The 16,363-nt window shown below is 38.0% G+C and overlaps 1 protein-coding gene across 4 annotated transcripts in view; it reads right to left on the bottom strand.

Moving 5' to 3' along the window:
• Positions 1-16,363, bottom strand: part of CDK13 (cyclin dependent kinase 13) — a 117,705-nt gene that overhangs the window by 73,205 nt on the left and 28,137 nt on the right. For all 4 annotated transcript variants that reach the window (XM_060195870.1, XM_060195871.1, XM_007535477.3 and 1 more), the window contains exons 3-5: positions 10,215-10,385; positions 8,701-8,840; positions 5,426-5,596 (exon numbers count right to left, since the gene is read on the bottom strand). In XM_060195870.1, coding sequence (XP_060051853.1) covers positions 5,426-5,596; positions 8,701-8,840; positions 10,215-10,385 — 482 coding nt within the window. The remainder of the gene's footprint in view (positions 1-5,425; positions 5,597-8,700; positions 8,841-10,214; positions 10,386-16,363) is intronic.

Raw genomic sequence — 16,363 nt, 5'->3', positions numbered from 1 at the left:
CTAGGACTGGGTGGTGGAACATTGGGTTGAGTGCACATTATAATGCTCAGAGACCCTAGTTGAAGCCCTGGTCCCCACCTGCAGGGGGAAAGCACTGCAAATGGTGAAGCAGTGCTGCAGGTGTCACCCCCCACCCACCCATCCTCTCTATCTCCCCCTACCTTCTAGATTTCTGGCTATCTCTATCCAATAAATGAAAAGATGATTTTTTAAAAATTAAAACTGTGTATCTAAAAAAATCCAACTTATTAACAAAGTAAGAAAGAAATAATCACTGAGAATTTCCCTAAAATGGAGCAGAGACACAACTCAGTAAGTTCTAAATAACAATCCCTAGTAGATGCACACTAAGACACATTATAGTTAAAATCATAAAAAGTGAAAAGAATTGGGAGTTGGGCGGTAGCGCATTGGGTTAAGCGCACATGGCACAAAACACAAGGACTGGCATAAGGATCCCGGTTAGAGCCCCCGGCTCTCCACCTGCAGGGGAGTCACTCCACAGGCAGTGAAGCAGGTCTGCAGGTGTCTGTCTTTCTCTCCCCCTGTCTTCCCCTCCTCTCTGTCCTGTCTAACAATGACAACATCAATAACAATAACTACAATAACAACAACAAAAAAAAAACACAAGAGCAACAAAAGGGAAAATAAATAAATTTATAAAAAAAGATTTAAAAAACAAAGTGAAAAGAATTCTAGTACTAGCAAGAGAAAAACTAAGAATCATACATCAGGGAACCCTCAATAAGACTATCAAACTTCAGGCAGGGGTAGACAGCATAATGGTTATGCAAGCAGACTCTCATGCCTGAGGCTCCAGAGTCCTAAATTCAATCCCCTGCACCACCATAAACCAGAGCTGATCAGTGCTCTGGTTTAAAAAAAAAAAAAGACTACCAAATTTCTCAACAGAAACTCTAAATTCCAGAAGAGAATGGCATATAATATAATAAAAGTACTGAATGGATAACATCTCCAACCAGGAATATTCTACCTATCTAGGTTATCACTGAGATTTGAAGGAATAAAGAGCATTTTAGACAAATAACAGTTACAGGAATTCATTACAACTAAATTGGTCCTACAAGAAATATTAAATTTCTATAAAAGGAAAATGCAAAATAGGGCTGGGTGGTGGTGCACCTGGTGGAGCACACATTTTGCATTGCATAAGGGCCCGGGTTTGAGCACCCAGTCCCCACCTGCAGGAGGAAAGCTTTGTGAATAATGAAGCAGTGTTGCAGGTGTCTCTCTGTCTCTTTCCCTATCACCGCTTCCCTCTTGACTTCTTTACCCAATAAATAAATAACAAAATAAAAAATATACAATATAAAAACATAGCATAATATAAAATAAAAATATTTTTAAAAGAAAATGTAAAATATAAAGTAAAAGAGCAGACATAAAAAAAAAAAAACCTCTCTGACTACACAACTGAGATTACTAAAGGAAGCAAGGACAAGAGTTTGATAAAGCAGAAGTCCCCCAGACTTTGGGGGTTGGCCAGTACTGCTTTGTTGTTGGGCATTTTGTGGTAATATATTTTGAAGACATGTGAAATTGTACTTCTGAAACATACACAGATTTATGAACCAACATTACCTCATTGAAAATAAAAATACTGGGGCTGGGTACTGGCACACCTAGTTAAGCGCACATATTACCAAAAACAAGGACCTGGTTCGAGCCCCTGCGCCTCACCTACAGGAGGGACATTTCAGGAGTGGTGAAGCAGGTCTACACGTGTCTATCTTTATCTTTCTCTCCCTCTATCTCCCTGCACACTCTCAATTTCTCTTTCCTATCAAAAAAATAAATAAATAAATAAGTACAATAAAGATGTTAAAGTATGAACAAAATGATACTAAGTACGGTTCACTATTCATTTAACAATTCAGCACCTTTTATGGAAGAAGTGTACAGTAGTGAGTAAAATACGTAATAGTTCCCATCTTCATGTGGAGAAATAAGAAAGGATTATTTTTTGGGAAAAAAAAGTTATGAAGAGAAAGATCAGTATTTATTTAAAAAAAAAAAATCAGCCTTTAGGCTGAGATCTAAAGAATGAGAATTCAGCCTTTCAAAAGTCATGTGTACATGGGGGAGTTGGGGGGGTTTGAAGAGGTTAAAACTAATGGAAACAGTATATATAAAAATGTAAAGTCAGAAGTCTACTGGCACACTGATGATTCAAACGACCAATGCAGGGCTGGAGAATGGCTCAGAATTAGAGCATTTCCCTTGTATGTGTGGGATGCTAAGTTGGATCCCCAGCACCACATAAAAGCAACAAAGACAGAATAGATGGAACCCCAAAGATTATGCAATAATGTGCCGCTCTCTCTTTCTCCCTACAGTAATAAACTAGGGGGTGGGACAGAGAAAAAGCTCAACAATAGAAGGCATGCCTTGCATGTTTGACCCACACATTTAATTTAAAAAGAAAGTTTCAGGGGCTGGGAAGACAGCATAATGGTTATTTCAAAAAGACTTCCATGCCTGAGACTATGAAGTCCCAGGTGCAATCTCCAATGCCACCATCAGCCAGAGCTGAGCAGTGCTTTAGTCTCTTTCTCTCTGTATCACTAATAACTAAATATTAAAACAAACAAACAAAAAAGGTCAGTTACTTAGGAAGTAATAGGCTGTGAGAAATACGGTAAAGGAAAAACAAATAGTCTCTTTTTCTTATAATGCAAAGCTAATGAAAAACATTTGTACATAGTCTTCATGTATAAACTCTTAATTTAATTCTAATTGCACAATAAGAGAACTAATCTTTCCCTTGAATACATAAAAAGGAATAACAGGGTCAGAAGGGTTGAAGACCTTGCTAACAAGGTCATACTACTAATAAGCCAAGTCTCAAATCTAAACATTCCACCCCAACTCAAATCAGTGTCCTTTCTACTACACAATTAAAGCATTAGGTTAAAAATACAGAATATAGGGTCGGGCGGTAGAGCAGCGGGTTAAGCGCACGTGGTGCAAAGCACAAGGACCGGCAGAAGGATCCCGGTTCGAAGCCCCCGACTCCCCACTTGCAGGGCAGTCACTTCACAGGCGGTGAAGCAGGTCTGCAGGTGTCTTTCTCTACCTCTCGCTGTCTTCCCCTCCTCTCTCCATTTCTCTCTGTCCTATACAACAACGACAACAGCAATGACAATAACTACAATAATAAAAACAACAAGGGCAACAAAAAGGAATAAATAAATAAATAAATATTTTTTTTAAAAAAAAGAGAATATATAGGACCAGGTAGTGGCACATCTGGTTGAGCACACAAGTTATGGTGCGTAAGGACCCAGGTTCGAGGCCCCAGTCCCCACCTGCAGGGGGAAAGCTTTGCAAGTGGTGAAGCAGTGCTGCCGGTGTTGCTATTTCTCTCTATCACCCCCTTCCCTCTCAGCTTTTGGCTGTCACTATCCAGTAAATAAAGATAATAAAAACATTTTTTAAAAAGACAGAAAATATGAGCTTTGCCATGGAAAAGAACTAAAAAAAGACTTTTTAATTAAAATGATTGGGAGGGGGGCAGGCAGTAGTGCAGTGGGTTAAATGCACATGGCATGAAGCACAAGGACTGGCTTATGGATCCCAGTTCAAGCCCCCAGCTCCTCACCTGCGGGGGGGGTCACTTCACAAGCGGTGAAGCAGGTCTGCAGGTGTCTATCTTTCTGTCCCATCTCTGTCTTCCTCTCCTCTCTCGATTTCTCTCTGTCCTATCCAACAACAGCAATAGCAGTAACAACAGCAATAGCAATAACAACAACAAGAGCAACAGAAAAAAGATTTTTGGAGTCAAATGATGATTAAGTGGGTAGAGCATATGTCTTATTATGGGCAGGGTCAACCCTCAAAAGCACATGGGAGCATCATGGACAAGACCAAAAGGAATTCCATGGATAGCAGAGTGATCTTTGTTGTTCCTTCTTTTTTTCTGACTGTCCTCCTCCACTACTCTAAGAACCAGGGAGGGGTGGGGAGTGGGACAGAGAAAGCAGCAGAGACTCCTTGGCATTACCAAGCATACTTAAGACCCTTGGTTCATTCCTCAGGATTACATTAAAAAAAAAAAAAAAAAAAAAGGTTGGAGAAACAGCATAATGGTTATGCAAAGACTTTCATGACTGAGGCACCAAAGGTCCCAGGTTCAATACTCAGCTCCCCAGCACCACAAGCCAGAATTAAGCAGTTCTCTGGTATAAAAAAGGGAAAAAAAGACATCTGTACCCATATTATTTATCTCTTTGGGATAATCACACAGTAATTTCTAATTTTTGTGTATATAGAATAATGAAACTGTCTTGATTATCATTACAGTAACTCAAGATACAAGGGAGATAAAAGGTAATCTGACCAAATTATATAATAATAATGAGTCTGACTCTGTAGAGTACAAAATATTTTCAAAATCAAATTCCTTTATGCAACAGAATCACTACATACTTTATCCATGAGTGCCATACTGTGTTCTCCAGAAGAATGAAAGAGAGAGAGTGTGTATGTGTGTATGTGTGTGTGTAGTTAGGAAGGAAGGAGGCTAACTATCACATTCAATCAGAATATATCTACTTTAATCTGACTTGCATTCTGCTCTTGGAAACCACAGATTATAAAGGAGTCAAATTTAAAGATATAAAACCTATAGCAGTAGTCTTTCACCCATTATTTGACAATTATTATAAATGCACAAATAAATTTTTGGCTCATCTGCAAAAATCTATGCAAAGCACTACAGTTAAAGATAAACTCAAAATGGATTCCTGCTTCTATACTTTTGGAATTTATATGCCTACCATGTTTCCTATTATGTTAAGGCACTACAGCATTAAAAACACAAGGCAAATATATTCACTCTTTCTTTTTTTAATACATAAGTGAGGAAGGGAGGGAGGGAGGTAGGAAGAGAGATGGAGAGGGAGGGGGAGGGGGAGGGGGAGGGGGAGAGGGAGAGAGAGAGAGAGAGAGAGAGAGAGAGAGAGAGAACATGAAAGAGACCACAGTACCAAAGCTTCCTTCAATGTGAGGGGACAGACTTGAACCTGGGAGGCCCACGTGACAAAGGAGCACATGATCCATGTGAGCTATTTTGCTGGCCCAGGCAAGTATATTCTAATACAACTATACATTACCTTTCAGACACTGAAACAGGAAGACTAAAATGCATGTGATGGTAAAAAAAAATTTAATTTAAAAAAATTTAGTGAGTGCTATATGTGTGTCTATCTATTAAACTGGTAAATGTTTTGATGTTTACTTAGTGACTCAACAATTACTAAAGTAAAATAAAATATTGAAAAGTGTGATATGACAATAATACTTTTATATATCTAACAGTTACTCAAAAAGTCAAACTGGACAGTAAAATCTGAAAATTAGAAACATCTTGAGTACGCAGAATTGGATAAATATGCACACATACCTTTATCCTTCTTAAAATCCAAGGCATCTTCTTTGTCGGTCACTATTTCCTTCATATTGATGATACTCTGGTGGGTAAGCTGCCGAAGAATTTTAATTTCTCGAATTGCTGTAATTGGGAAGCCTTCTTTTTCATTATCTAGGCGTACTTTCTTTAAGGCTACCATTTCTCCTATTAGAATATTAAATAAAACCAGTTATTAGCAGATAAAACCAAGTGACATTTTTCTTAATTTTAATTTACAATTTCTCTAATAATGACCTTCTAAAATTACAGTCTACAAAATGTATTTTAGTTTCCAACACAGCAAATTGTGTTTACAATTCAAGGAATGAAACCAAGGGCTAAATAAATTATGGTGTCTATTCAAATAGACTGGAATACTGTACAACTATGTAAAAGGATCAAGTAGGTCCATATATATTACTATTTATGTTCTATAACATATGAAAAAAGGAAGGATGATAAAAATATAGATAGAGGGGCCAGGTGATGGTGCACCTGGTTAAGCACACATAATACTATACTCAAGGACCCAAGCCAAGGACGGGGATTCTGAGCCCCTGCTCCCTACCCACAGTGGGGACACTTAAAGCAAGTCTGCAGATATCTTTCTCTCGACCTATCTCCCCCTCCCCTTTCAATTTCCTCTCTGTCCTATCAAATAAAATGGGGGGGGGGGCGTGGATTTAGCTATAGGGAGTTGTGGATTTGTAGTGCCAGCACTGAGCCCCAGCAGTAACCCTGAAGACACACACACACACACACACACACACACTCACTCTACACTGGCATTTTATTCTTCCTTTTGCAGAGACAGCACTGCAAACGTGCATAATTTCACAATTCTCAGGCTACTCTTATCTTTTTAAGAAAATAAACCTTCATACTTTATTTATGTAGGTGTAAGGGGAGACAGGACCATAGCACCATTCTGGAATCAAACTTGGGACCTTATGCTCTCAGGCCCAACACTTCAGCCACTGCAACATCTTTCAAACCCTAAGTTGCATTTTTATTCAGATAGACACACAAAGAAAGGAGAAAATGCCAAGCACCCAATCTTCCACTGGTGCCACATTATAATCTGATGTGGGGCTGGGGCTCAAACCTGGGCCATGTACATGACAAGGTATATTCCCTAGCTGGTGAACCATCTCTCTAGCCCTACTCTGGCATTCTTAAAAGATGAAGAAAAGGAGAATAAATATACATACTATGCATATGTATGCATAAAAATCTGTGAAAAGATTATAAAATGCATTATGTGCAGGTAAGAAAATAGTTATTTTAAAAATTAATTTATGTATTTATTGTAGAGAGATGGAAAGTGACAAGAATGGGATGGATGGATGGATGGATGGATGGATGGATGGATGGATAAATAGGGGGAGAGAGAATGACACCTGTGAAGCTTCCCCCCTGCAGATGGGTTCAGGGGCTTGAGCACAGATCCTTGTTCATAGTAAGTTGTATGCTCAGCCAGGTGCAACACTACCGGCTGAGAAAATATGCTCACTTATTAAATTTCCCATAGCTGCCAAGTTACATAGCTGTAAAAGAAGAATTTAAACTATTACTCAGCTTGTAAGAAGAGAAGGAGGAAGGGACAGAGGATGAGGATGAGAAGGGGGGTGGGCATACTCTTTCCACTATAGTAAATGGCTATGCAATGTAAATATGAGTGAGTTATAGCAGATAAAATGTAAATATTAAATAGAACATATGGCATATAGAAATACCTTTAAAAAATTATGAGGGCTGGGTGGTGGCACACCTAGTAAAACGCACACATTATTTCTAAGAAAGGGAGGGCAGGAAGGGCATGGGGAGCAGCAGATATATCATGCAGGCACTGAGCCGCAGTGATAATCCTATTGGAGGAAGGAAAATAAAAACATCACAACTCCTCCTGTAAATATTTCTTCATTCTACTCCTTTGGTGGGGTTGGGGGAGAGAGGCTTTCCTCCAAAAGGATATTTAACCTTTAAATCATTAAAACTTATTTACTTTTTTGGTGGATATTTAAAATTCCTTATTTTATTAAACAGCTGTTAAAAGTTACAATATGGGGCCAGGAAGTGATTAAATGGTACAACACAAGCCTCTGGTATATGATGCCCACGATTAATTCCTGGTATTATATAATGACACATATAGCAAAAATAAGATGGGCTATCATAGATGACAGAGTGGTGCTCTGGTCTCATTTCCCTCTCAATAAAATGTATAAAGTTATAGTTTAATCTCTTTTTGATTATAGAGATTATAAATAATGTCATATTTATTTCACCTTATAGTGTGATCCTACATAATGTTATGTTTGCATAAATAAATATCACGATACAAGTATTAACGCCAATGCTATAACTGACTTCAGAACTTTCTAGCAATGAGGTAGATGCCCTTTTATTCAACAGTCTCAACTAACCATGTCACCTGACATACTGGTGCTTTTTGTTTTTCCCATTTTATGGGGCAGAGGGGTAATAGATTACAATAGTTTCTCATCTCCCTGAGATAGATATCTGGTTTTGTTTTTTTCTAAAAAGTTTTTGGTTTTTATTTTTTCTTATACTTGTTAGTACAGAGAGAAATTGAGAGGGGGTGGGGAGACAGAGAAAGATACCTAAGTACTGCTTCATAGCTTGAAAGCCTCTTCCCCAGCGGGAGAGGACCAGGGCTTGAACCCAGGTCCTTGAACATAAGAATTCTAATAAGTAATTGTAAGTATAGATTATACACTAGTTTTATGTGCTACTTAGGAAGAGAAAAAAAAGTCTCTGACAAAATTTTCCTCTGCTATTAGGCCTTTTAAAACTTCCAGGTCCCTAATTATCTTCAAGCAATTAAAGCTCCTCTAAAATCTGACTTCCAAAAGAGGTAACTTCTACAAAAATGAGAACTGACCCAAATCAATTTCCACATTAAGGCTTAATACAACAGAATTTACTCCTAAACTAAATAAAACCAAGATATCTACTTCTCCTAAATACCAGCACTTCGGAAACTTATTCACTATAAAAGAAATCTCATCTTAACAAATGGAATATCACAATTACTAAAGAACTACTTTTAAAATATATATTTATATGTACATTCACCCATTTACTTAAAATATCTTAAGCAGATGCATATATAAAATAAAAATATGAAACAAAAATAATAATTTCCAACCTTTAAATAAAAAAGTCCTGAAGTTACACATTAGATAAAAACGACAAGTTAAGTATATTCCATAAGCCCAAAGATTCGTTGCATTTGGCATTCTTACCAGTGTCTTTATCCCTGGCCTTGTAAACTTGTCCATAGGTGCCTTCACCAATTATTCCGATGATATCAAATTTATCCACGCAGCGTTTTCCCCAGTCAATATCTTTCTCTTTGATTTCACCATAGCGAGGCCCACATATTCTATCAAATATAGTTCTGAAGTTTTTACACACAATCGAGCAAACTAAATAAAAAGATTAACAACCCCCCTCCACCCAGTCTTATATTCTTTATCCCTCTCCATCTTTGTATCTTTGCATCTTTTTTGTAACCATTCAAGACAAAAGCTGTGATTTAGTATTGTAAGAAAACATAAAACTCAAGATTGTAATTTTTCCACACTGATTCTTCTCTACAGACTAACTCTTAAATTATAAGTGGGGAAGTAAAGTTTGTGTGAAGGCCTTCCAAAATAAAATGTAATTAATTTTTCAGTGAGTGGGTAAAGCAACACTCATACGGAAAGTCAAATGTTCTCTAACCAGTCTCCAGAAGATTTTTCACTCACTGATAATACATCTATACATATGTAGTCAATTCAAAAAATATGTTTGATAATGAAAGTTAAACTATAAGTTTATTGACAAGATAAAATAATGGCTAAATGAAATCAATTTAAAAATGAAAACACTAGGATAAAGTAATATAATCAATTCTCAGGAGTACGTATTTTAAAACAAAGAGGTAGAAACATTCTTTTGATACGTAATCTTATAGTATTTTAATATTCTGCTAGGGAATAGAAATTCAAGCACAAAAATAAAATAACATACTTAAGAAAAGATCTTTTGTTGGGCTATCAGAAAAGTCACAATGTACTTTTTCTATGCAAAAATGCATCATGACTTTTCCAACAGCCCAATTATTTTACATTTTCTACTCCATACTAGAAAGTCACCTCCCACTCTTCTATCAGGCCATGAACAGTAATTGCAAACTCGTATCAGTGCTATTCATATTTCTCCTGGTAAAGTATAAGTAATTTGAACCAAATACAGGGACCAATATTCTCACCCAAGTAACTGAGGAACAAATTTTAAGGGAGAGTTCATCTCTAGGCACTTACTTGAAGCTAATTTAGGATACAGATTTCAAACCTTCCATTCCACCTCTTGCAAAATGAAGAATGTGTTTAGTTTTGGAGGTTAATGAATCTAGAAGCCAAGGAAAATAGCAGCTTGCCCATTACTAATTTTGTTTGGGCTCAGTGAATGCTTACTTCCAGCTGATCTAATTTCAGCATTCCTTTACCATTTAAATATATTAATTACAGAGAATAATGCATACAATGCCCCAAGAAATTAATACATTACAAACTGTTGAGATAAAAATTGAATTTGGTTTTATTAGTCATTTGAATAGGTATGCAGGCAATTATGAAATTTTTTATAACTCTACTTTGTTCATACTTAAGTTGAAAGAACACATTTATTATCTGAAATCTTAGTTTTGAGTTTTATGATGATCCAGAATCACTCTGGTCAGTTTAAGAGCAGGTAGAAAGCAAGCACATACTTAGGCCTCCTTTTACTATGTAACTGTGTTGCTGTTTTCTTTTCCTCAGGACTCTTGGAGAGATCGTCTCCTCCCGGCAGCTCAGGGGGCAGTGGTAAATCAGCAAGTAGACATCGTAGTTTCTTTTCTACTTCTTTTTTAACTGCTTTTACTGAAATATTCCCACGTAAGCTAAAGAGGAAGAAATCAGACAAATAAAGAAAACACAAATATTTATTTTATTAAGAAATAACAGGTACCCATTTCTTACATCTAAGGAACATGTAATGAATGGCATTTCATATTCTGTTCTTACATGGCAAAACACCTGATTTTTCTCTACTTTCTGGCTAAAATAATATGCTAGACTTGTGTAAAACATAAAATTTAGGGAGTCAGGCGGTAGTGCAGCACATGGCACGAAGCCCAAGGACCAGCATAAGAATCCCAGTACGAGCCCCCACCTCCCCACCTGCAGGGGAGCCGCTTCACAGGTGGCGAAGCAGGTCTGAAGGTGTTTTCCTCTCCCTCCTCTGTCTTCCCCTCCTCTCTCCATTTCTCTCTGTCCTATCCAACAACAACATCAATAACTACAATAAAACAACAAGGGCAACAAAAGGGAATAAATGAATAAATATTATATATATATAATTTAGCGGCAGGTAGATAGTATAATGGTTTGGTAAAGAGACTCTCATGCCTGAGGCTCTGAAATCCCAGGTTCAATCCTCTGTCCAACCATAAACCAGAGCTGAGCAGTGCTCTGGTAAGAAAGAAAGAAAGAAAGAAAGAAAGAAAGAAAGAAAGAAAGAAAGAAAGAAAGAAAGAAAGAAAGAAAGAAAGAGAGAGAGAAAGGAAGAAAGGGAGAAGAGAGAAAGAAAGAAAGGGAGAGAGAAAGAAAGAAAGAAAGGGAGAGAAAAAGAAAGAAAGAAAAGTAATAATAATAATAACATAAAATTTAGGACAAAAACGATATAGAACAAAGCAAATCTGGAAGTTTCTTCCGCAGTGGAAATATAGACTTAAGTTACTAGTGATGTATCAATACAGGTTTACTAATTTTAATCATACTAATATGAAATGTTAATAATGAGGAAAGTGAGAACAACATATCTGGAAACTCTGCAGTATTACTATATTTTGCAAAGATAATTTATTTATTATTAATGAGTGGGGTAGGCCACAGAAAATGAACCAGAGTATCACTCTGGTACATGTGCTGTCAGGGATCAAACTTGGAACCTCATGATTGAGAGTTCAATGCCTTATTCATGGCACTACCTCCAAGATCAAATTATGTTTTCTTTTAATGGCAGAAAAGAAATAATCACTTATGTTCCTTGAAGAACTACTCTATGTCACTAGGTTATGTATATTCCTTTAGATGCTTTTAAAAAATATTTCCAAATGAAGTTCAGAAACAAATTTTAATTCCTTAAGATAACATAGTCTTACTTTTCTTCACTAAGAAACAAAAGATAAAGATTCCCAAAATTGTCCATTTATTAAATGACATTTAAGAACATAATAGAAAATTACTTTCTACAAATACAAGTGAAAGAACTATGCCAAGAATGAAATAAGAGTATCTCTACTGGCCTAACAAAATAAAAATTACATTTGGTAGGAAACCTGATCATTAAATATAAAATGGAAACAAAATAAACATTGCGTAATGATATGTGTGCCCACAAGTAGTACTCAAGGATGCAACTTGAAAAGTTGACTGGTTATAAAATTTGTCAAGTAATTAACTGCTAAGTAGTGTGTGACACTCAGACTGCAAAATCTAAGGTTTTCTGATGGAAAGGAATGGAAAAGAGGGGAGGATATCTGGAGAACTCTAATTGGTGTAATGGCACAGGGATTTTGGTGGCAGCTGCAGTGAGCTGTACACATATATACAGCTCCTATTATCATGTAATACTGTCAACCAATATTAAGTCAATAAAATTATTTTAGGGAAGAAAATGCCTGAAAGGGAGTTGTACGGTAGCGCAGGTGGCGGAAAGCGCAAGGACCGGCATAAGGATCCCAGTTCGATCCCCCGGCTCCCCACCTGCAGGGGCATCGCTTCACAAGTGGTGAAGTAGGTTTGCAGGTGTCTTTCCCCCTCTGTCTTCCCCTCCTCTCTCCATTTCTCTCTGTCCTAACAACGAAGACATCAATAACAATAATAATAATTACAACAATAAAAAAAACAAGGGCAACAAAAAGGGAAAACTGAATATTAAAAAAAAATTTTTTTAAAAAGCCTGAAAAAGAATAACAAACTAGGATTTCCCCTTGCCAGATAGTCAATCTACTTAGATCTTAAATTAAAACCTGTTGTGTTTCATCTTCCTGCATATACAACACCTATAAAAAACTTGAATCACACAATAAATATACTACTATGTTAACAAAGTACTGTTTTCTGAGTTCTTCTGGGAAAAAATTAATAGGCGAATGGTCAGAATATTTGAGTACTTTTAAATTCACTGTGGAAAAGGCATAAACTCTAGAACCAAAGTAACTTTTGTTAAACGTTCAAATTGAGTATAAAACACTACATACAAGACTAATATGTAACATATGAAATGTATCAGTGAAAGTACTTTCTAGTTTGTCCATTTTGAGGAACGCACTGCATTCACATTATCAGTGTTGGGGAAATGCTGTCCTATAAACAGGGTTCCATGACAATATATACTGAGCAGTAATGTGTAGTGAGTGTGCTGCTACCTGACAAATTCCAAGTAATGTTGTTACTCATGGTTATTTGCTGACAGATTTGTGGCCTGTGTTTGAAGTGGCAGAAGATCCATAATCATATTCTGCTCTTTTGACAATCTATTCAGTAGTTATGACTTGAAAAATCTTTGAAACACTGGATTCCAAGAGGACCACGAAGGAAAGAAAATGGACTAAACAAGTAGCTTTTGAACCTGAGAAAATGGGGGGGGGGGGCGCATTTGATTATAGATTACAATACAAATAATAACCTTTCATTGTATAGTAGTTAAAGAATAAATACGTCTTGCTGGAACAATGATAGAATGGAACCATTTGACAAAGTTCAATGATGGAAAAGGAGCAGTCAGTGAGCTTCAATGAGAGGTACTGGTGAACAACTTCAGTGGTGGTGTCAAGCATGACTGATCTGGGGGCTGGGAGACAGCTCACTCAGCGGAGCACACACTTTACTTTGCAAGAGTCCCAGTCACTACATGGGAGCACCTGCATGAGGAAACTTCATGACCAGTAGAGCCATGCTGCAGGGTCTCTACTTTTCTCTATGTCTCTCCCTCTACCAATCTTTTCTACCTATCTCTCGCCCTCTATCTAAAACTAACAAAAAAGCATTAATTGTTTGGTTGTCAAATACCCTACTTTCATTAAAGATTAAAAAAAAAAAAAGTATGAACACTAGTTCACTCAATAAGTGATGTGCGTATCTATCACAAATACATGAATTACTCAAAAATTTATAAACAAAAATAAGAAAGGCCTTATGAGTTTGTTGGATTTCAAAAGAGACAACAGCTTAGCATACCTAAAATGATGCAATGAGATGAGAAACCACCAAGAGGAAGAAAGGGTATTAACTTAGACTCTACCACTATCTACTTAAGATGCTATCAATGACGTGAAAAACCAGTCATTTTCAAACAGCAAGAATGACAATAAAGTCAAAATAAGCCATTAAAAAAAGCCATGTCACACAAAACCAGAACTTACTATAGAAAATATGACACAAACCTTTGAAGAGTTTAACATCCTCTCCATCAAAAGTGCCTTTGATAGACAGCAGTCACCACCTTGTATATTTTGTGATGTGTGAAAGGATAACAAAATTGTCCAATGTTTTTTGTTGTTGTTGTTTTACCAGAGCACTGCTCAGCTCTGGCTTATGGTGGTGCTGGTGATTGAACCTGGGACCTTTGGTGCCTCGGGCATGAAAGACTTGTGTGTAACCATTAGCTAACCTCCCCAACCCTATTTTTATTTTAGTTTATTTATTCTGAATAGAAACAGAGAAACCGAGAGGGAAGAGGGGAATAAGGAGAAAGAGAAATACCTGTAACACGATTTCACATCTCATGAGACGTCCCCCTGCAGGTGGGGACCAGGAGCTTGAACCTATGTCCTGTGAACTGTAATGTGTGCACTAAACCAGGTGCACCACCACCCAGCCCCCAATGTATTATTTATAAAAAGGCTTAGCCAAGCACGGAGGTAGACAGCATAATGGTTATTTATGTAAAGAGACTCTCATGCCTGAGGCTCCAACGTCCCAAGTTCAATTCCACACACCATAAATCGGGGCTGGTATTAAAAGGTGTGTGTGTGGGGGCTTATCCATATGTAAGCTACTATACTGTTCCAGTGTCTGCCAAAAGCTGTATTTTAAATAACTACCCACTGTCAGCATTTTTTAAATGACACGGCTAACATGTATATTCAGATATCAGTCTTCTTTAAAATGTGAATAGCTCCAACAAAACTGGACATGAATCTGGGTACAGAGGCACTGAAGCTAAAGCTAGTCATCAGAGTGTCCCCTACTCAGTCCTTTACTCTCTCCACTTTTATTCTTGCCTACCCCAGGAAAGACATTGACATCGGCGTTTGAAAGCCAATGCTCGTGCATCTAAAATGTCACAGACAGGTTAACAGACAATCCTGAATCACAATCATCATCTATTTAAAAAATGCAAACAGCACCAAAAGTCAGTAATAATAGATTTTCCAACAAATGATATTGTAAAAGAAAGAAAAAGCAATAAATGATGTTAGATAACTGGGTCTTTTAGTCCATAGAGTGATGAGGAATAAGAGGTAATAAGAGCACATCTTTCTTATTCATATAATAATCAAAACCAAATTTCTCTAAGAACTGAATTAATTTTTATTTTTTAAGAAAGCTTATAGAGGGGGCTGGGTGGTGGCGCACCTGGTTGAGCGCACGTTACAGTATGCAAGGGCCGAGGGTTCAAGCCCCCAGTCGCTACCTGCAGAAGGAAAGCTTTGTGAGTGGTAAAGCAGGTCTGCAGGTGTCTCTCTGTCTCTCTTCCTCTCTATCTCCCCCTTCCCTCTCGATTTCTGGCTGTCTTTTTCACTTATAAATCAATAAAGATAGTAATAAAAACTTGGAAAAGGAAGCATAGAGACTCAGAGGTCAAGAAGGAGTTAGGCCCTCCGGACTTGACCACGGAGCTGCAGCAGCCACATGCTTATACCCCAAAGCAACCAGAAAACTCAACCACAAGAACACCGAATCTCATCAAAGGACATCTGGAGCCTCTGAAGAAACCCACTTAGGGGGCCGGGTAGTGGCGCACCTGGTTGAGCGCACATGTCACAATGCGCAAGGACCCCAGTTCAAGCCCCCCTGCCCACACCTGCAGGGGGAAAGCTTTGCAAGTGGTGAGGTAAGGCTGCAGGTGTCTCTCTGTCTCTCCCCTCTCTATCTCCCCCCATTCTCTCAATTTCTGGCTGTCTCTATACAATAAATATAATTTAAAAAAAAAAAGAAAGGGGGTCAGGCGGTAAGCTCACTTGGCGCAAAGCTCGGTGCCTGCACTACAAATCTATTGCTCCTGGAGGCCATTTTTTCCATTTTTATTGGACAGGGCAGAGAGAAACAGAGGGGAGAGAGAGACAGTGAGGGAGAAAGAAAGACACCTGCAGACCTGCTTCACCACTTGTGAAGTGACCCCCAACCCTGCAGGTGAAAAGCCGGGGCCTCGAACTGGGATCCTTGTGAGGGTCTTTGCACTTTGTACTCCGTGCACTTAACCCAGTGCACCATAGCCTGACCCCCTAAATCAAAAAATTTAATGTGAGCTTAAGCGAGCATTTGAAAAAGTCCTGTCCATGTGACATTTTAACCTATTTGGTCTAAACGTCTACAAAGATGGTAACTATGAAAATTGTCCATACTGCTTTATTCTTAACAATTTGAGTGTTGAAGAAGCAGAGTCTATAATACCTTCATCAAAAATAAAGGGCTTGGGAGCTGGGCGGTAGTGCAGAGGGTTAAGTGCATGTAGTCCAAAGCCAGCGACCGGAGTAAGGATCCCGGTTCCAGCCCCCGGCTCCCCACCTGCAGGGGAATCGCTTCACAGGTGGTGAAGCAGGTCTGTGGGCGCCTTTCTCTCCCCACTTTGTCTTCCCCTCCTCTCTCC

Source organism: Erinaceus europaeus, chromosome 8 (assembly GCF_950295315.1).
Source record: "Erinaceus europaeus chromosome 8, mEriEur2.1, whole genome shotgun sequence".
NCBI lineage: Eukaryota > Metazoa > Chordata > Mammalia > Eulipotyphla > Erinaceidae > Erinaceus > Erinaceus europaeus.
The sequence above is the reverse complement of the archived record's forward strand: the minus strand, read 5'-3'. Positions and strand labels throughout refer to the sequence as shown.